This window comes from Tinamus guttatus, unplaced genomic scaffold (assembly GCF_059628265.1).
Source record: "Tinamus guttatus ecotype Peru unplaced genomic scaffold, ASM5962826v1 Tinamus_guttatus_pri_ptg000475l, whole genome shotgun sequence".
NCBI lineage: Eukaryota > Metazoa > Chordata > Aves > Tinamiformes > Tinamidae > Tinamus > Tinamus guttatus.
In genome coordinates, this window is record NW_028289009.1 from 232,999 (window position 1) to 255,390 (window position 22,392).

Sequence of the window (22,392 nt, forward strand, 5' to 3'; positions counted from 1 at the left end):
TCCTGCTGGGGTCTCCATGGGCACTGTGCCAGGGGAGCTCTACAGGCTTTCGTGCAGCCTCCTGGGGCCTCCATGCGCACTGGGCTGCAACAACCCTATGGGCTTTTGTGCAGCTTCCTGGGGCCTCAGTGCGTACTAAGCTCGGAGGCGCCCTATGGGCTTTCATGTGGCCTCCCACAGCCTCTGTGCACATTGGGCTGGGAGTATCCTATGGGCTTTCGTGTACCTCTGTACATCACCTCGGCATCACCTCTGTACAAACAGGGCGCTTAAGAGCCCTCTCAAGATTTTCAGACCCGTTGGCAGAAATTCATTTTTTGTTTGTAAAGGCAGGAAACATTAGAGACTAAATCTATTTCTCCATTTGTTTTTATTACTTAAGATCTTACAGATGACTTCTAAGCATGACAGAAAAAGATACATACATGGAAATATGCTACAGGCCAAATAAAGCTATAAACACCATTTTTTTAACAGTGCAGATCAGACGGTCACTTTGTTTACTCAGTCACCTGAAGCAATTCAAATGAAGTCTCTGAGATGAAAAAGCTGCAGTTGTTTAAAAAGCACTCCTTTTTCTTACAGTGAGCATTAACTATGATGTTGGATACAGCCATTAAAGCCTCACCTACTTTTGGTCAAGTCCCATCATCCACAAGAGCGCTACCATTGAATCCAAAGGTAGCTCGGATGAAAGCTGAGAGAGATACAAAAACATTTGCACCATCAAAGCTTTAAAGTGCTCTGTGGGCCCTGCATCTGCAACAGGATCTACAGATGCGCTAAGCTTGTTCATGGCATTTTGAAGACACTAAACCCTAACCCTAATATTAATGCTAACCCTAACCTTGACCCTAAGCCTACATGTCTAACCCTAAATTAATCCTAACACTAACCTTAAACGCAGGTCTAACCCTAACCCTTATGCACCCCTAAGCCTAGCCAAAAATATCCTATCTAACACCAACCCCGAACCTCATCCTAACCCTAAACCTTAATCCGTACCGCTGCACCTAAACCTGACCCGTAACTCTAACACTCAAATTTACACCTAACCATAACGTCACGTAAACATTAACCCTATTCTTAAATGGCATGTCTAACCCTAACCTTAACCCTAAACTCTAACTCTAAATGTTGAACCCTAACGCTAACCATAACCAACACTAACCCTAAAGAACCCTAACCCTAAACCCTAACCCTATACCTAACCCTGACCCTAAACCAAATTTAACCCTAACCTACATGGAGTGTCTAAAGCTAACCCGAAGCCAATCCCTAACTTAAATGGTGTGCCTAATGCTAACCCTTACACTACTGCTAGCCCCTAACTCCTAATCCAAACCCCAGTCTTAAATGTCTAACCCTACTTCTCACCATAAACCCTAAAATCTAAACTCTAACCAAAACAACCCCAATCTTAAACCCTAATCCTAATCCCGAACACCTAACCTTAAACCCTAACCTTAAAATTCAAACCCTAAAACTAAACCCCAATGCCTAACCCTAATACTAAACCCTGACCCTAACCCAAACACTAAATGTCTAAGCCAGGGGTCCTCAAACTTTTTAAACTGGGGGCTGGTTCACTGTCCCTCAGACACTGTCGGGGGCCGGACTATAGTTTGGAAAAAAGGAGGAGGAGGAGGAGGAGGAGCAGGAGGAGGAGCAGGAGGAGGTGCGGTTTGTAGCCGAGAGGCGCCCCCTGGCGGGGGCAGGTCGAGGACGAGGCGCTGGTTTCAGCCCCGTCCCGGCGGGTGCTTGCGGGCTGCGGAGGCCGGCGCGCGGATTAAGTGGCAGGAAGTCGTCTGCGACTGGTTGGTTTCCCCCCACAGCCCCCGGCGGCGGCCGGCGGGGAGGTTCTGCAAATACCGGCGGGGCGGATTGTGGATCCTGGGGGGGGGCCCTATCCGGCCCGTGGGCCGTAGTTTGAGAACCCCTGGTCTAAGCACTATCCATTAACAGCTTACAGGTGGCCACAGCATCCCAATGCCACCAGAGACTGTATTTTTTTCTACAAACAACTGTGAAAACGTGTTTTTCAACACATCTGATTCAATTTACGAAAAAAAAAACACACAGCAAATCTCAGGCCAGGCCGTGGAAAACGGAGCTCTGCTTTCATGTCGGGCTGCCAAAATCCATGAACCCCTTTCAGAATAAATCAAAAGAAGCCGAAGTGAAGGTAAAGCCCCCCTTCCAATGCTTTACAAGGCTTGTCCCCCGCGCCGATAAACACCCATAGGTAGTACTGACTCAAGCCCCAAAGGCCCCAGCTTTACACTGGAACGACCCCGGCCCCGCACTGGCGGGAACCGCTGCCCCTGGAAGCTGTTCCAGACGCTTCCACGAGGGGCCGTTACGGGCGCCGCGCGCGGCGGGCAGAGCGCCGGCCCCAATGGCGGCCTGCCTTGCTGTTGCCATGCCAACAGGGCCTCTTCGGGCCAATCGGGAGCGAGCGCCGCCGTTACCGCGGCAACAGCGTCCCGGCCCCGGCAGCGGCGGGCCCGGCGGCTCCGTCCCCTCCGGCCCGCGGTGCCCCGGGCAGGTAACGGGGCTGCGCGGGGAAGGGGCTGCCCCCAGCCCACCGCCCCTCGGTGTGGAGTCTCCGGGAGAGCGGCGGGGCCTCCCCGGGCGCAGGGCTGCCCGTTTTGGGCGGCCGTTGGACGACGGGGCGGGGGTCCGGTGCCTGTGAGCGCGGCGGGGGGAGCAGCCGCAGGGCTGCGTGCAGATAGTGAAGAAATAAACGGTCCTGCTGCCTGCGGGAAGGCTCCATGCCCTGGTTGGGAGGAGAGGCTTTTATGTGTCTGTTACTCTACAGTCCCCTTTGCCCAAAGAGCATCTTCCATTCTCAAGAGCCCGGAAGGGAGAATTTGCCCAGGCAGAGGGGCCAACAGTCTGTTACCGTATCCCTGGATATCCTAGAGTGAGTCCGGGGAGCTGGGATGGCCGTTGATCACAGTGGTGAAGTGCAGTATGGTATAGGAGAATTCCTGTGTGCTTGTGGGTGACTTGAACTTCCCTTTCTCAAAGTGTTGCAAGTTGGATTTAATGTTTCGGGAATGTCTTCTCATGAAACACTACATTATATAGTCTCTGGCCTCAGAATACGTAAAATTCTCTAGCCAAGAAAACTATGCGTCCTTTCTCAGTCTTTTGTGTTCCTCATCAGAATCGAAACAGAACTGGAGAGGAAACGTCCATGTTTGCTCAAGAACCATTATCAGCTGCACTGACAAGGCTCTCCCCACTGTCTACAAAACTGGAAGCTGCCAGGCCCTCCACCTGATCCGCGAGAGGTATGCATCCAGCTTTACTGCCTTCTTTGAGTACCCAGGCACAGTGAGGAGGTTAAGCCCCTTGGATAGGAGCAGCACTTTTAAGGGGTAGAAAATTGGAGGTGAATTGTCTACGTGAGTGATACATGTGCCAGAATCTGAAAAGCTCTGCCCTAGTATGGACTGAACCTACATGAGTAGTTCCTGCCTTCATGGCATTGAAGCAGTTGATTGTTCTTTCTAAAGAGACTTTCATGTTTATTTGCTGCTGTTCTGCATTTCCCCTGGAGCTACTGCTGTTTTCCCAGCTTTACATGAGGCTGTACAAAATGAGAAAACTTCTTTGTCCAGCCTACAAGTAGGACAAACCCTAGCTCTGCATGAACATGTTTTCTAGAAAACAATCTTTCCTTCTGAGCCATGGAAAGGAATAAGGAGAAGCAGCAACTTCAGACTGAGAATACCATAATTAAAGATTTCATAATTGCCATTAGTGAGCGGAGAAAAATAAAGCAAGATGATGACTCTATCTATACAAAGGAGAGCCTATGATTTGCATATGGCTTTCTTATCTGTAAAAAGCGTAGGCAAAAGATACCATGTAGCTCAGAGACAGGAAACTCCAAGAACAGTTCTCGGGTGGGGAATGACAGTGGCTCCCCAAGGAAATGCTGCTCCCCCTGACACTTGGATGCTAGAGTGACTTACTGTAGAAGCCTCTGGGTTGCCCATTCCAGATCACCCAGCAGTTTGCACACTAATGTGGCTCTACTGCCAGTCATTTGATGTAACCTCGTGGTGAGAACAACAAATTGTGCTTAAACTGGGAATTGTTCGCTCTTTGCACTCTTGGGAGAATGCATAACCTTAATTTTTCTTTTGAAATTACAGAGGCTAGGCACTCTTTCAAGGAGAAAGAAACAATAAAAGGTTTCTTTTAAGTTATATGAAACAGACTATGATAGGCTTAAAAATAAAAGCAGTTAAGAGAAAATCAAGGTAAGACTTGTTATCTGCCTTGCCAAGCACAATACAACATACTGAGGCTTACAGAAATAAATAGAAAAAGCAAGGAAGCTGAGCTTCATTTATCCTTGTGAGAAAAGGAAAGGACATGGCTCTATGGTTTGTTTGAAACAGCTTGTCTGAAATAATGTTTCCTCATTATTCTGTTAGCAAGAAAGTGTCTTCTACATTTCTATTGAAAATGGCCAGAATTATATTTGTATCCATGTGTAAGACCCATCCATCTTGTAACTAGAACCAAACATGGCTCAGATGCAGGAACTTCGTGCATAGACACTTGGAGAGCTTTTATCAGTTAAATTATTGAAATGACAAGAAATGAAGGCCAAATCCCTCAGTGGCTGTAAATGCTGTAATTCTCTTGAAGATAGGAAAGCAAGCAGAGCTATCCTGATTTATATAGTATCTGTGGATCTTGCCCTAAGATTAGAAGGAGTGTGCTTAAGAGATCATAAATCAGGTCCACTGCTTATATTTGTAGGCATCAGTGTGAATTCCGTGCAAAATATAAATCAGGAGCCATTCAGTGCAGCTGCCTTATTCCTGATCTGTGCATTGATGTTTAGCTGGTGGTTTTCGGAGGTCTAAGTGAGAAGAGAACCAAACTCTGTATCTGATAAAACTTTTTAATTGTTCTGTGTGGTAATCTTTGACTTCCAGTACGTTAACTTCTTAAAACTGTGAGGTCCATGCGCTATTTCTGAAGAGTCTGAAAAAGAGAACAAAGAAGGGCAAGCCTATTGTCAGACCTGCATTGACTGGACTTGCATGTGTTCTTCCATCAGAAAATATTCAGGAATCCAAAAAAAAAAAAAAAACACAAAACTACCAGTTGCATTTGACTTCTACAGGAGCCATTTAGGGCTCCATCCAGATTTTGTAAAGTTTGTTCATCCAGATTTTGTGAAGTCAAAACCAAGTTTTGCAAACAACTCCATGAACAGCAGGGCGGCAGGCTGTGCTTCTTAACATGTTTTTTTTTTTTTTTTTAATTGTAGCCTTATTGCCAAGTCACATTAGTGTCTTTGCTGTTTAAGTGGTCCTTTGGTAACAAATAGATTTAAACCCAGAAAGATGTGTGGGAAAAGCAGTAAATAGGTCAGAGTAGGGCTGAGGAGTCTGATTTTTTTTCTCTGGCTTGGGTGTGATACAGATAATTGGCATAATCTGTTTATTGGTAAAACCCCAGTGCCTGAGACAGAGCTCAGTGATGGTCAGAAGGGAAATGGCAGAGTGGACTTGCATTTGTTTCAAAGAAAGACCCTTGCTGTCTGTTCAGATTTATGACAGTTTAGCTCCTCTTGCAGCCAGAACCCCTTCATTTAGCATGATAAATCTGAGCTCTCTTGCTATGTGGGAAGCAGACCCTGCTTGCTTACAGTTCTCAGGCAGCCAAATTTGCATGGGTGCTGTTGCAAGCGTATCATACTAGTGATGGTAGTAATTAGGACACTTATTCATCTATCAGATGAGCAGGAACCAGTTGTTTTCCACCTGAAAGAATGCTTGGAGGTTAGTTTCTTTTAATGGATGGTTATAGAGTTAGAACTTCTGCCAGAGTTTACTGCTGTAGATGGGCTGTGCTATGAAATTAAGAGTTCTTGGGACCGTTTCTTGGCACAGAGAAGAAGAGGCATGGAAAAGTCCACGTCCAGACTGATCGAGTTTTCTAAAACCCTTTTAGAAGGCTTGCTGCATGCAAAGTGCCCACTGGGAATGGCTCCTGGCCAACTTAACTCTTGAAATGTGCCCAAGAAGCTGCTTGTCCCAAGCTGTGCTCAGAACCTGAGCAGAGACTCTTTGAACAATTCGATGGTGCAGAGTATGAAGTCGCAGTGCCCAAGGACAGTACCCACTTTGACTTAATTTGCTGCTTGTTAAATGGTGGGGGGTGTCTACCCAGATCAATGTAATTTTCATTTCATAACATGGAAATAAGATTATTCAAGTTGAAAGAAAGGGTGAGTTTGTTGGCTTTCTTCCTAGTAGTAATCCAAAAATCTGAGCTAAGCAGAGGAAACCTCAGGCTTGAGACATTTCAAAATGCAATTCTTTGGCACATACTAGAGAGAAGGAAATATTCTATCCTCTGTCTTTCATTCTGAGGGGGAGCCAGATTTCTGATTTCAAATTATGTTTATAAAAAAGAAAATGCAGTCTCAGACTTTAGAAATATTTCCTTTGAAGAGTCAGATTGGGTTAACTATGTAACTTCATAGAACTACCTTGTGATGAAGTGCGTAAGACTGAAACTTTTTTAAAGTATTTGTATGACCAATCACCATAAAATAGTGTGTAAGAAACTGGATTGTTGCAGCTTGGAGCGGGTCAGGAATGCCAGACATCAACTTCATAGAAGCTGGAACTGACTTCGTTCATTAGCTTTTCATGCAGTACATTTATATGATTCTTAACAATTAGTGATGTAATTACACAGGCTCCTAATTGGTAGACAATGATCTAACTCAGACCCTTACAGCCCCCCTTACTTGTTTAGCTCATCCTTTTAGTTCAACAGCTCTTTTATTCCCTCTGACCTTGGTCTACTTTCTTATCTCCTAGTTAGCACTCCCTTTGTTCTTTCACTGAAACCTGAAGGCTGGAATTGAGCAGGCCTGCTGGGCAGCCATGTACGCGGCTCTCTAGCCATCCCTCTACACTGGATGACAGCACCATCACCTTCATCCTCTTATTCCATTAGCCCTTAAAGCACGTTCCAAAGGGGCAAAGACAAATGCCTTAGAATATCTGAATAAGCCATAGAGCAGCAGCTCCTAAACTTCTGAGGCACAGAGCAGTGCCAATTCTCTGGATTTCTAGCAAGAGTTCACCTAATGTTGGTGTTTGTAATCCAAAGTGCTGTTCAAATTGTGTAGGTGCAGCCCACTCAGCATTCCCTGGTGGGCCACCGCTGAGGCATACCTGGCAAACCGTGGCTTGTGCCATGCAGTACTGTCCCCCTCGAGTTATTTTCCCCACTAGCCTTTCTGTTTATACCTGCTGTGTAGCTCCCCTCAGATTTCCTAAGGAGGAAATTTACTATGAGCTCTTCATAAAACAGAGTAATTAGTGTAATGAGCTGGTGTCTGCTACATGCATTTTTCTCCTGAAAAGTCTGTAATAAACATCTAAGCAGCTTAACTGTTTATTTAAAATAGCATTTTTTTAACTAAATGTTGCATTTTTTAAATGTCCCTTATCTTCAAGATAATGGCCAAAACCTCTTTGACAGGTACTTCTCTCTTATTTGGTAAATAAGTTGGTTTATTAATGTCTCTTACTGTAAACTGTGTATTTGAAAGCAGCATCATAGGTGATTGTTGCAGCTTGGAGCGGGTCAGGAATGCCAGACAACAACTTCATAGAAGCTGGAACTGGCTTCGTCTATTAGCTTACATGCAGTACATTTATATGATTCTAGCAGTTAGTGATGTAATTACACAGGATCCTAATTGGTAGACAATGATCTAACTAAGACCCTTACAGCCCCCCTTACTTGTTTAGCTCATCCTTTTAGTTCAACAGCTCTTTTATTCCCTCTGACCTTGGTCTACTTCCTTATCTCCTAGTAAGCAGTCCCTTTGTTCTTTCACTGAAACCTGAAGGCTGGAATTGAGCAGGCCTGCTGGGCAGCCATGTCCGTGGCTCTCTAACCATTCCTCTACAGGTGATAGTTCTAGCTGACTAGTAGTGACCAGATGAGAGGAGTCAAAATTTTCTGTGGTTGTACTGAATACTGTCACAGTCATTTTTTTTTATCAGCACATTAGACTTCTTGTCAATAAATCAGTTTTTGTCTCTTGTTGCTGTTGCCAGCCACATTGCATCTTTTTGTGTTCTATATTGTAATGTATTCTCATACTTCTGTTTTAAATCCAGGCAAGACCATGGCTAGAGAGGCAAATGCAGAAGACTTAGGTGCCTTACACCCCTGCTCTCAAGGAATCACGCTTACCCCACGACCTCAGCCTACACAAAGCAGAGCATCTGCATGTGCCAGCAGGCAGAATTCAGCTAAATCAGGTACGGGTTTCTACTGAGGTCTAAGTTTTCTTAGCCTTGGGACTTTAAATCAAAGTACCCTTTAAATCAATACCCTTTAAGTGCTGAGAGGACTAGCTCTGCCTGCTTTGCAGGTAGCGTTGCCCCCTCAGTCCTTTCTGTCCTCTTGTTTACTTTGAGGTCAGTGGTGCCCTTCAGCACAGCAAGCTGCCAGGGCCAAGGATCCTTTGTGCCATTTATGGTTTTCTGAGGCACATTTTGTCAAGTCTGTTGGGAGAAGGAACACCACATTCCCTGGGTCCTTTGGGCACTAACAAAATCAATCTCGTTCTGTTATGGAGAGAGGGTGGAGGCCTCTTACTTGACTCCTCTTCGTGTTACCATTCTGGTAGGGAAACAGGATCTTTATTTTCTTTCCTTCTTTGAAATCCATTGGATCGCGAGAGAGATTCATGCTTTGGACCTCTGCCTCACTCATATTCTTAAATCATTACAAGATAACTGTTGCCAATTATTAGACATTATCAGACTTGATATACATCTTATCCTTTAGGAAATCATTTGAAATGGCTATACACTTACCAAGGAAAGCAATTTTATTTTTTGGAATGGCAAGATTTATAGTTTGTTCCAATCAAGTATGAATTTGCTACTAGTCCCGAAGTGGACATTTTTCTCGCAAGTGACTCTAAATTATTATCATGCAAGGCATCCTCCATTGCAGTTCATGTCAATTTTCCTTCTCTCTTTGCCATGCAGTTTTAGATTTAGGGTCAGATTCATTGTAGGAGCAAGCTGTGATAGCTCTATTGATTTCACCAAGGCTGTATCCAGCTGTGAATTTGAATTTTGTCAGAATGGCTCAAAGTTAAAATGAAATGTACAAGGCAGCCATGATTTTATCTTTTCTTGTAAGAAAGGGATGAGGACAAGATAAAAGGTTGGTTCCTGTAAAACTGAAAAAAAAAGCTGTAAATAACAAAAAGTCACATTTTTCTATCTTCCTCCTTGTAAACAGAGCTTCCTTTAAAGGCAACTTCAGTTTGTTTGAGAGCAGCAACTGCATTTTGTTTGAGAGCAGATCCTAGACTAAAGTACAGAAAAAAACATAGTAGACTTTATCTTCAGATTTGTTTGTAAAATCCCCAGTGTGGTAGGTAATTAAATTAAATGCTCATAACTGTGGTTGAACCTGACTCATTATTAATCCAGAAGAAATATCAGGCCAAATCCTTTGGTCCTTGCTTAATTCTTATTCAGGTCTAATGAGCGCCAGAGTGTCTGAAGTAATACAAGGCATCCCTGTAAGCTACAGTGCCCTGTCAAGTCGTTTTGCTCTCTCTTCAGAGATGATCTCTCTACCCAAGGCTCAATAACTTAATAAAGTCTCGAACTTTTGCAAAGCAAAGAGATCCCATCTGTAGTCTGAAATGGGAAAGCTATTGTCAAAGAATGTGCCTATGTACTGTGACTTTAATTATTGTTTTAACTTTTGGCACATAATTGCATATTCCAAGTTCCTTTTTTGCTATAGTAGCAGGAAAAAAAAAGGTGTTGGTGTCTTATTAAAATACAATTGTTTTCAATTATTTTTTTTCAAATTAATGGAAAAATAATAACCAGTTTGCTTGTATATCTCCAGAGATGAATTGGTTTATACTGAATTCTCAGAAAAATATGTGACTTCGCCAGGTTTAGGAGCATGTGATGACTGCCTAATATATTTTACAGCTGCATCTGTGAGCTCTGTCCCAGATCCCACATTATTCTCCCAGGACATTGGGCGTATCTTACTTCAAAAGACAGCTGAAAAAGAAGATGAACTGAAAAAAGCATTTCAAACTCTTGATGTTGGTCAGACCCTGACAGTCACAAAGGGTGAATTCAGGAGAGTGATTGAAACTTTTCTTTTCCCTCTAACACAAGCCGAATTTGATGCTATGCTGGCAGAGGTATGCTATGTCATTGCTGTTTATAATCATTTAGAGGCTGTTCTTATGGATGCCAAGAACAAAATTTCCACAGGTTTCAATGGGAGCAGGGTCCAAACCAGTATTATGAAAGATACTAAACACGATCACATCCTTATGTGAGTAGTTCAAACAAAAGCAGTAGAAAACTTGCAAAAGAAATGTGAACTGGTTCTGGCCACTGGTATTTTAGAAGAGGATTCTGTCTGTGTGGCTTGCCTCCCTAGTTGAAAGAGTTGCAATTTACTCATAAATTCTGTCATTAAAAAACAAAAGAAAACAAACAAAAAATTAATATACATTCAGTGTTACAAATGTGGGTAGATTAGGTTATAAACTCTGAATCAGAGACCAGGTGCTTTTCATTTGTACTGGGTGTTTCTCAGCTAACTTCTGATATTTGCCACTTTATAAACCATGGTCAAAGTGGACTTTAAGAAACATTGGGTGTTCACAAGATATTGTGAGTGACACTTACACACTGACACAAAACAGGGGAGGATTCTGAAGCACAGCCTGCACCAGAGTTACTGCAGTTAAATTTCTGCCTGGGAAGTGGAAGGGAGGTTAAGGTTTATGCTCTTAGGAAAGAGTATAAAATTTCTTTCTTATTAGAAAATAAATTTGATTGTTGAGTCTTGTGTGTTTAACATGGATGAGCTGGACTATTAGAGCTGCATTTTGAACTAATTGATTAGTTCAAACTCTAAACTCTATTTTAGCTAAGATTGTTGCTAAATTCCTTGCTAATACTAAATCATCAATATGGGGACTCATATACACTCAAAATACATTAAATATTCTTTTTGAACTACAGAAGTATTGCCTGACATTGATGAGAATGACTGTACTTTCACAAATAGATGTAAAAGATCACAGAGTTAAACAAATGATAAATCTTTTTTTCTTACATGATGGAAAGACTTGTAGGCTTTAACTTCTCATTGAGGGATTTACCAGGTATTAAATTCATGCTCTGCTTAATTCTGGACAAGCTACTGATAAGAAATAATATATGATGCACAGAACAAAAGCAAGGTTATAAGATACATTTATTTTTGCTGTTTTATGAAAAGAAAAAAATAATAATGGAAGTAGAAGTATTTAAAAATATTTATCATTGTTATAACTGCAGATCTTATCTATGTTCTTATCCATGTTCACTGAAATACAGATCCCAAATATCGGCAAAGTTACTGTGCCGTATCTTGACTTCCTGTCAAAGTTCACCGAAGTTGCCAAGAGTACCAGCATGCTAAAAGGGTAAGTGTTTTATATTATGTACTCAAATTGCTCCTAAATTATGGTCATGCATCATTTGCCAGTTGTCTAGCTTTCAAAGGAGAATCTACCTTTTCATGTGAGCTTCTAGTGAGGCAGAGATACAATAAATTCTTTTTCTAAAACTGCTTTTATTTTCTGAGTGTGTAATTGGTGCAGTTGCCATAGGAATGTTACTTGATTGCCAAAGCGAAGGGAATGGTCGGCCAAGCCATTGATCTGCTAATGGAAATACATGAACCTTTAAGACTTATCAGCAAGAGCTATTGTGTATGAAAGAAATTTTAAACAAATGCATTTAATAGGGATTCAAGGAAGTATTATTCAATTTGCCCTATCTTTAAGTATAGAAGCCAAGATAAAGATCCCAGTAATGGGAAAGTTACAGTGTTACCGGGTTCTTTCCTTTAGAAGTAAATAACCTGTGTACTTTTTTCACTTGCAATGCGAGTAACTTTTCAACAATAAAATTGAAGGGACACCAAATTTGTGTGAACTGAGATTCCTCCATCAGTGAAGAATGCTATTTGAAAAGTGGAAAGCAGAGCCATCCTCTGCATAAAAATAAACAAAATAACAAATCCTGTACTCTCCCAGTAGCTTTCTCCACAGTACGCTGAAGGTTTTCAACCACCATGCTTTTCCTCCCTGCCCCCAGTGCGATGTAAAGGTTGGAATTTGGCAGGGGGGATCTGCAGAGAAATTCCTTTTCCTTCAGTTGGCACTGTGGTCTGGTATGACTGAGGCTTCAAGAAAGGGTCTCCGAAAATATTATGTAAATTCCAGTCCTACTTTGTTCCCAGCAAGTGCAGAGCTAAGAAAGCTCTCAGACAAAGACTGAATGAAAGAGTGTAATGCTGAGGATACAAAAATGGGATTAGGACTTTGAAAAGAGGCTAGAGGAGGAAGAGGAGCAGCAAAAGAAAAGCAGAAGGAAGGGACATAAGCCACTCTCTCTGAGAGACAGAAGAGCTTAAAAATTCTAATTAATTAGTGCAAACTAATTAAATAACAAATGAGGAATCCTCCGTGAAGTAAAAGGTTAATCTTTTCTTAATTACATGGAAAATAATAAAAATGGTAAAGCTTATTATATGCTTGGGGTTATTTTCCTCTAACTTTCAAGAGAAACATGTAAGATTTACCCTTGATTTACATTTAAACTCACTAAAATGTTAGAAGGTAAGGATCATGCTTAAAAAATGCTGTCTTTTGGCTGGCTAGCTTGTTAGAGAATGTCACTGAAAATGCGTGCAACGGTGGGAAGCAGTGTTAGGATTGCTGTGAATATAGGTGTTTATGTATATATTTACCACTAGAGGACAGCATAAGTGCTGTATTTCTGAAGAAGTTTGTCAGAGGGATTATTAGAGGTACTTTCTCTCGCGGTTTAAAACTCAATCAATTCGCCTGAATTTAGAGACAGAAAATATAGCAGAGCTTGGCTTTTAGGTCTTTAGCACACAAATGCAAATAGGAATGAAGTTCCAGGAGCAAGTACTTGAGGCTGAATCTACTGAATAGGATTTAGCATCTGGAAAATCCACTTGTGAATGTAAACTTTGCTAAGAACTGACTATGAAAATGACCAAGGCTCTTGCTTGACGCTAGTCAATGGCAAGAGGAAACAAAAGCAAGTTAATATTTATTTATTTATGTATTTATTTTTTATTATGTTCCTGATAATGGGTGGATCTCAGATTTGTGCTGAGAGAGGGAGGTGCTTCTTGCTACCGGAGGAAATGCTTGGTGAGAGTACGGAAAGGGAGGACTGGCAATGTAATCTTTCTGTCTTCAAGGTTCCCATGTTCTTCATCGCAAGAGCCAAATCCAGCTGGTAATAGGCCTTCATGTCCACTATAGGATCCAATAAAGCTACTTGAACACAAATATTCTGCATCAACAGCCATCATGCTTGTGGCAGAGGAGCAATTGCCACTTCTCTATTCTGCCAAGGAATCTACATTTGTGGCCTTTTTCTCCAGGAGTGGTGCAGGGCTGTGAACAAAGCTAGAATGAAAGCAGGATCGAGCCACTTTCATGTTTGTAGTTCTTTGCATGCTGAGGCGAAGTTCCCAGTGATGTCAGTTTAGTAGTATTCAACAATACTTGGTAATGCACTTGTGTTATATGTACATCTAATCTTTTTTTTTTTTTTTCATGATACTGCTTATTTTCAGGTTGAACAATGGCCGAAGTAGCCAAACAATGACATTATGTCAACTGGAGTCCCTCCTCAAAGAGAAAGTATGTTGACCAGAGTGGTAATCCCAGCTAAATGCCGGTATAATAATTCACTTCAGATATAAGAATAAATACTTGGTACTGCTGATATACTGGTATTAATTTAGTAAAATCTTTAGAAGGATGCTGCCACGTGATTCCATAATGCAGATCTGCTCATAGTGGTGTATTTGGATTTTGTTATTGTTTTTATTTTGTTGTTTCTGTTTGTCTTAATGATGCTAAGATTCTAAGTAGTATTTTGGGAGCTTCTGCTCTAAGTTGCACTGAGAATGTCTTTTTAGTATCAGAAACCTAAGCACTCTTCTATTTCGAGCCGTCAAGCAAATCTCTGGCACAGGACTGCCTTAGTCCCACTGTGATTTTTATTTCTCAATTACTAAATGCTTCTGGCTCAAATAACGAGGCTTGATTTATTTAAGAAACCGGATTCTCCATGGTGGTACAATTTCTATAATTATTTACCTGCTTGCAGTACTGGTGTAAAATATTTTATCGTATGAGTAGAATGGCATTTTAGTCATTTCTATTCTTTTACTTAAAAGTATTCGGTCATCTGATTCTTCAAGCTACTGAAATTAAGTTGATCTGATGCCGGACATGGTGCCTGATAATAGTTACGATTTTTAAGGACCCAGAACCTCAGGAAAGCATGCCATACCTTCTAGAGCATTGTGCGAGTTGGCTGCCTCTACTCCAAGACTCTTCATAGAGGAAAAACATACATTAAACATAACCTGATGTAAATTCCAAGGAAAAATCTAACCTCCTGCTGTGCTTGGCATGCACTTGGCCTGTAATTTGGGAGGGTGAAATAAAATCTTTCTGATTTCACAGCTGTTATTGCACCTCAGGGCTGCAGTAGTGTTTGCAACCCATTTGCTTCCCTTACGCTGAGAAGGACATCTGAATATATCCTCACTCTAGTCTGAATAAAATATTAACATATCACAAGGCTGTTAGGACAGATTGTATCCAAGACAATCTTTCCTCGCTGTAGAAAAGCCTATCAATCATAGCTGGGTATAGTTATTATTAATGTCATAGCTTTTATTCATTTGGCTGTATGCAGCTAACTGAAGAGTAACATTTACGTTTTCATGTTAAGCATTTCCTATCACAAAAGAAACATCTGAAATAGCTTCTTATTATAGAATTAATGAATTGAAAATATCCTCCAAAGTCCTAATTAGAGTTCTGGCACATTTAGTTTACAAGGTTCTGTAATATGTTTTTTAAGGACATCGTGAAATAGAGCTATTATGTATACTTTTAATATATTAACCGAAAATATAAACTTGAGGTGAGGTTACTACTACGTAAGTATTCCTGCAACAATTGAGCTGAATAAGTATTTCAAGATATGTAAGTGCATCATATATGCGAATAATTGTTCAGATACACTTAAGAACTCATGCAATCTTTGAAATAAATATTCATCTGTAAAATATCACAGTTAGTGCTAAGCCAAACCATATTCTGCTTCCATTTGAATGCCCATCATCAGTTAAGGATACATTTATATGAGTTACTTTGATTGAGTTGTGAATTTGTGTGTGCACATTAAAAAACAAAAGAGAGAGAGAGAAAGAGAGAATGAGAAAAACTTCCTAATGCCCTCAATAAAATAAAGAATACCAGCTTTCTTCTTGCAGGGGAAAAAAGGGAAGCCATATTTGGACCTCCTACCACATAAACCAGGGCATGTACATGTGTATTTAGGCATTACAACTACTGTAATGGGCAAGATCAAGAAAACAGTAAGTCAGGGAAAAGTCATAAGGGAACCAAGACCTGACAGACAGCCTTGGTTTCCTCATCACTCTGCTGCACTTAGACACCGTAGCCAGACTGACACTTCACTTAATCAAATGATCTAAACACGTCCTTGAGTGCTTTTATAACACTAAAGTTATCAGTTGTATTTTGGCAAGTACACCTTGCTGCCTTTGTAGTTAATCTTACCTGCTTAGTAAAGAGCAAAGATAAGCTAGGAAAATATTTCAGATACCCGGGCAAAGCTCTTAATTTAGCTTTGACTGGGGGAGTCCCTCCATCATTTCTAATCGCAAGCAATAAAATGTTACTACTGAAGACTCTCCTGAGGTGAGACAGTCCCTCCAAATGATGCTGTCTCCTTCAGAAAGGAATCCAGCAGCAAGTCAGAAAAGGAAAGAATGAAAAAAATCCGTTTGTCAGAGCACAAAGATGGCTCTATGCTGTGTGTGCTCATCCATTTTATGTGAAAGCCTTTCACTGCTTGTATGAGAGAGACCCCAATGTTTCTCTTTAAAGATTAGTGAAGTACTAGTCTTGAAACACTTTCCTGAACAGTCTTATCATGAATGTGATATGTAAAAATGGGCTGGACTGATTTATTTTGTATGCTCAGTACACAAAGATCAAGGTCTTTAAAAATTGTTAAAAAGGGAGTAAAAAGGGCTATCGATACGAACAAGGCTCAGGCGCTGTATATCTTCCTCACTCCCCCTACTTTTATCTCCCCTCCCCCATTAATTTTGATTTTACATTTATGAGGATCTGAAAATAGTCTAATTCTTTTCTATCTGGTTTGGGCCTATCTTTACCAGCTGGTAAATAGGAAATGTTCACCGTAGGAAGCCAATACTCTGCAGAGTGTAAACAGATGGAATCAATATAAAGTGACAAGTTAGACTGTGCTACTGAGAATACAGAGCCAAAACTAAGAGCATAACAGTCACGATACTTATTTTGTTCCAATTCATTTGGTACTGAATAGCACTTCGCATATGCACAGCTGTGTCCTTCCGTTTTTTACTTTCTTTCTTCTGCTTTGATGATGACAATTTCAAAGAAAAACTTTAATTAAAGATTTTACACAAAATGGCCCAAAGTAGAATATAGAGAAAATGAGCACTGATATGTTTATAGAAAGAGTAGAATATTTTTCTTGCATTTATTTTCTTTCTTTATTTTTCTTAACAAAACAAACAAAATATGATGCATGTATCTCTCTAGGTGCAATATGCTCAACTGATAGATCTTTGCAGACTGAAATCTCTCATGTGGTGATAAGGCATCTCTCCCAACTCTAAAAGCTTCCTCTACCCTCTTCTTCCACTGATGCCTCTTATAGTAGAGAGCTATGAAGGGCAAGAAATCAAAGGGGATATCTCTGCGTGGGGGTGCTGACTGAAGGAACAGAATGAAAAGCAGACCAAAAACAGCTGCTACAGAGTGCTGTGCTGAGAGTGACTGTGGAAGCAAAGCGATGGAAGCTCTTCGTTTCCCTCCCTGTGCCATTTGTCACCTCTTCCTCTCTCCAGAAGGGTATTTTGGAGCCCCCATGATACGGCATCTCAGACGCAGGCCCTTCAGGAATGGTGGTGAGGGCAGTGAGCTTCCACACTCTCCCTTGTGGCTGGTTTTGCCTTGAAAGCACATCTGACTTGTAGTCGTCTTGCCAGAGAGGGTACCAGGTGCTACTGCATGGGTTTTTCATTGCAAATTTATGCATTTTTGACGTATTTTCACAAAAAAATGGAAGAAGGCCGCATGTTTTACCACTGCGTCCCCAATGTACTCCTTATAGCATATTTCTGTAGAATATACCATTCCTGCCATGAAAATTTTGCTATTTTTGCTTTTTTTTTTGGCAAAACATAATCTCCAGATTTCCCATATGCTGTTTATTAGGGTGACAGAACAACTCTAATGAGGGGCAGCAACCACGAGTTTGAACACACAGATTTTGCTTCTGATCCTTGTGTCGAGGGCAAGCAGCTTTTTTCTTTTTTTCCGTTTTTTTCCATGCAGAAGGGCAGCTGGGTCTGTCCCCCTCTCCGCCGTGCGTAGCCGCCTCGCTAGGCGGCCCTCTCAGCCCAGCCGAGTGCAGCAGGAAGCCCCAGCCGGCCCATCCCGCCTGCCGCCGTCCCTAGGAAGCACGGTTCTTCTCCCAAACCATCCTGCGAGGGGCTCGCTTGTCTCTCCCACTCATTCAACACTGTAAAGAGGATATGTGTTATTTTAGACAGAATTCCAGATTTGGGGACATCAGGAAGGCATGAAGCCCCCTTTCCAGATCTCCATTCCTGCCAAGTGTCTGGAGCCAGCGGGCAGGTTCCATGGAGGCTGGGAGTGGGAGGCAGCCCGTGACACAGGTGGCCCCTTGCAAGCTGAGATCCAGGAGCCCTGCAGGTGTCAAGGGAAGTGCCTTGGTCTATAGCAGTTGGCAGTGGCACTGCTAGCGAAGTGAACTTCAGCAATACGTGGCAGGAAATCTTTTTGCAGTAACCTGCACTCTGCATAAGAGTCTGTTTGGAGGTCCTTGCCGTTAACAATATCTACAAAGGACATGTTTTCAATGGATACCCTTTGTGCTTCTGAAGTATAAGAAAATACTTTTAAATATTCATCCTCTCCCTGCTTCCCGAGGGATCCCCAAGTACTTCACATGCATAAATGCTGCTGAAATGCAGGCACAGCTGGCATGTGTCGGTGACAACAGAGGACATTATGCCAAAGACACTATGGCAAAGCCCTGCAGTTGCTAAGAGTGCTGTAATATCCCTCCGACTCAGGAGAATAATCAGGAACATTGTTTCTCATGCCTGTGATGGAAGACTTCATCAACAGCATAATCTAGTTGGTGCTTGGGTTATCTAACCTGTAAGGACAACCGGTTACGCCCAGCTGGCAGAAAAATGCAAGTGCCACACATCGTGGAAGCCAAACCTGTGCTTCACCCAGGAGACGGTCCGATTCGGTAAAACCAGCGTGCTGGGAGAAATTAATCAGTGCTGCATTTCTCTCTTTGTGGAAAGCCTGGAGTTATAGTGGCAACGTTTTGCCAGTCATGGCAAGAGAGAAATTCTAGTCTAATTTGGTGAAGTTTAATCCTTCTGAATTTGAATTTGGCAGCAGGAATACCAGGCTTGGCACCTCCAACCTTTTGTCTAAAACAAATCAGATGCGGAATGCTAACCCCATTGAAGTCCTGACTTCCCTGTGACCAGGGTTTCCTCCGCTGACTCTTCCTCGTCGTTACGCCCAGCAGCACAGCAGAGCATATGCAACCGAGCTGGAGTTAATCGTGGCTTTGCAATGAGTGAGCAAGCAGCAGTGGCACCGGCCTTGTTAGCGCTGCTATTATGTGAGCTGGGAAGAACACAGCCTGACGTTCAATTCCCAGGTTGTATTTGCAGCAGCAGCAGTTGCAAGGAGTGGTATTTTAAAACAAGGCTTTCTGGGAAAATTCAGCACAGACAGAATAATCGTGAAATTCTTCAAAATTACATTTTTTTTGACAGTTTTCTCTCCTTAAATTTGCTTTAAGGCCAGGTTGAGAGATTTTTAGCAGACTTGGAGAAGGGAGCTATAATTGCTGAGATGTTAATGTATTCATTAATTTGTCCCCTGTATACTTTCTCAATCAACCTGCTCATCTCCTTGGTTTTGTTTTTTTTTTTAATGAAGAAAAAAAATAATGCTTCAGTTTTTAAGTAAGTAATTAAAAAGTAATTAACTGATATTCTGAAAAACAGATGCTTACAAAATGTGGCCCTGCCATGATCTCTGATACCTGGTTTCTAGATAATATCCAGGTTTCAGTCATTGAAGGAAGAACATTCATTATCTTTAGTTTAATATTTGAATTTTATCTGAAATCCATTGCTTTGCCTAAAAGAGTTTTCAAGTTTACCAGTTCCCTTCAAAAATGAAATTGCCTTCAATAAATGCAAAATATTCTTTTTTTTTTTTGTGGAGTGTTATTGTTACATCTCCTACCATGCCAGGAAAGGTTTTTCTGTATTATTGAAGGAGGTATAAAATGGCATTTTATATTATATATTAGCAGTGGTTTACGGTACTTGCATTTGTGTCAGTTGTGTCAGTATTAGTTTCCTGTTTATTGATATCCCTTTGAATTTGTAGATTGCGAAGAATGTGAAAAGCATTATCAAGAGCTGCAGACTTTTTGACTACAACCATTCAGGACAGATAAAGAGGCACACACTACGGCATATTCTTGAGATCACTTGTTTTAGGATGAAGGACTCAGAATTCGAAAAGTAAGTAAAAGTGTGGGAGAATACTACTGAATGATGGGGACTTTGTGGTCTTCTGAATGACACTGGCTGGGGGGTGCCTGCAGGAGGTTAATTTGCCAGTTTATCTGCAATACTCAAGTTGTAGCTTTCAGCCTTTCTTAACTAAATGAATGCAAGAGTATGTAAGAATAAAAGTGACATTAATTCCTTTCAGAAGGGATGAGTCCTGCATCAGAATTTAACCCAGCTTCAGTCAGCTTGATTTTCGGCGGTGGGGCAGTGATGGTGGTAAAGGTAGTGGAACATTTGGGACTCCTTGAAATACTGATCAGCAGGACCAGTGGTCCAAGTGAAGAAGACAACACGTGTGTGCAGGACACAGACCTGATCTCTGGATCAAGAGCCCCTCCTGCCTTTCAAAGGGATTTGAAACAGTTGGGTCTTGTGTGGGAAGAGGCTTCCCACTCCTACTGAGATCAGTGCGTAGTGAAAACCAAGAGCTATTGCCTCTCAGCAGAGAAGATCCTGATAACCAGGTGCATAGTGAAATCTTGCCTTTGAAAAAGGTAGCAACTCTGATCCACTGTGCTTCACGCTTTTGCTGAATTGCTGCAGGTATTTTGAATTTTTTTTTTTTTACCTCCATGGTAAGAAAATGCTGTTATTTGAGATAAAAGGGTAGCGTGGCACTCCTTCACATCCTGTGCATCTTGAAGCTATGAACAGGGAGCGCTTGCATGAAGGATACTGTGATCTTCTGCTTCCCTTCCCCCTAGCATGATTTTTGCATAAAATAATACAGTGAAATGGAAGCTCAGAGTCTACCTCCAAGAAGGTAATGCCAGAAAATCAGGGGCTCAATAATCCAAGCCTGTCACTTGATTCAATGCGAAACTTAGACATACCTTTAGCCTTTTTGGACTGAAGTCCATGATGCTGTATAGGAGGACTTGCTTCCTCCAGAAGATGATGTGAAGTTTGTAGAGTATGTGGAAACCAGATTGCTCTGCTTCTTCAGTCCTAAGTATTATTAATGCTAGGAGTCCATATGATGTTTCAGGCACTATGGATCCAATGCCCTGCTGGCTTTTACTGACAGAAACACGTAGCAGAGCCAGAGAGCCTGCTCTCAGAGCAGAGAAGTGGGAAGGAGCAGGAATGGGAAGCAGCCAGAGCTTTGATTGCTCTAGAGGATTCAGGAAACAGCATAGAGCAAGCATGGCGGAGAAGGGGAGTAAACATCCAAAGAGTGTAATGTGGAGATTTTCCAAAAATCGTGGCCGATGGGTTTCTCTGAGACTGTGCCTTCATGGTAAAACCTCTGTGAATTGATGACAATGACATGCAGGGAGATCAGCTACCAACCTCCCTAAACCAGCACAAGCCTGACTGTACAGCTTGTTTCCCAAGAAAGTCTACTGTCATTTAATTGTGAAAGGCTTCCTATGGATATAAATTCTCTGAAATCCAGCAGGGAATAGTATTAGAGAAAGTGTTTCCTGGGTAGGGACCTAAAGAAAATAAAGCAATTTGGGGTGGTACTTTATTGCTTGAGGATTTTTGTTGGGATTTTTTGTTTGGCTGAATTGTTTTTTTATTGTAAGCAACTTCCAAAATAATTCTAGGCCATTCTTATTGTCTGGCTACACTATTTCACTATGTGTATATTTTCTGTATGGGATACTATCCAGAATTACATCTCAACAAACCCAATTAAATAATTTGGTATGAGCAATTACAGAACAGAAGCAATACTCGTCCAACACAGGCAATCAAAAAAACCAAAATGATACTTTATTTGACAATAAACCTTGTGTTTGGCATTGCAGTCTGAAGGGTAGTAAATCTATAAAAATGTTACTATGTCTCCTAAGTACTAAATAATAAAAAAGATTTTTATTTGAGGACTTTAAAGCTCTAAAATGATGTTTATATGATAAAACTTCTGAAGCTTAACAAAACACCTCTGTATGAAACAAGGAATATCAGAGATAGTACAGACATAAAATTTAATATTTTTTTCTTACTGATGGAATATCACAAATACTACTGTGATTTTTTTGAAGAACCCTGTTAAAACTGAGTGTTAAAGTATACTCAAGCTATACCTGAGTTTCATATTATGGATAGACTATAAAGTAACTGAAAGTGTATTCTACTCTCAAAATAAGAGTGCAAGATCATTATTGCTAATAATACATTTAAGGAAGTATATTAATGCCCTAGTCAAAGGAATAAAGGCTTTTCCTTTGAAAGTGCAGTTAAAATTATGGTTCAAATTCACTTCTGTGCTAGTAATTTTGCACTGATCCATTTACATCTCAACGACAACATAAAACAATGAGCAATGTACTGGCAGATCTGCTTTTCTGTCTGCACTTTTCTTAATGTACAAAAACTGTATTTCCTGTAGTCATCATGCCCTAAAATAATATTGTCCAGGTGAGAACCTTAGGTCATATTTACCAGGTTTATTTTGTCTGTATCATAGTTGGTTTAGGAGATATGGGCAATCCGAGAAATTCCAATCTAAATGGCCTCCACTATCTTTCAAGTATA

The 22,392-nt window shown here is 41.3% G+C and overlaps 1 protein-coding gene across 1 annotated transcript in view; it reads left to right on the top strand.

Annotated features, from left to right (window-relative positions):
* Positions 1-8,058: 8,058 nt before the first annotated feature.
* LOC148592949 (EF-hand calcium-binding domain-containing protein 6-like) overlaps positions 8,059-22,392 on the top strand; it is a 98,237-nt gene continuing 83,903 nt past the window's right edge. The window contains exons 1-5 of the mRNA XM_088533041.1: positions 8,059-8,327; positions 10,038-10,258; positions 11,451-11,539; positions 13,738-13,804; positions 19,718-19,854. Of these exons, the coding sequence (XP_088389167.1) occupies positions 8,153-8,327; positions 10,038-10,258; positions 11,451-11,539; positions 13,738-13,804; positions 19,718-19,854 (689 nt within the window). The 5' untranslated portion in view covers positions 8,059-8,152. The remainder of the gene's footprint in view (positions 8,328-10,037; positions 10,259-11,450; positions 11,540-13,737; positions 13,805-19,717; positions 19,855-22,392) is intronic.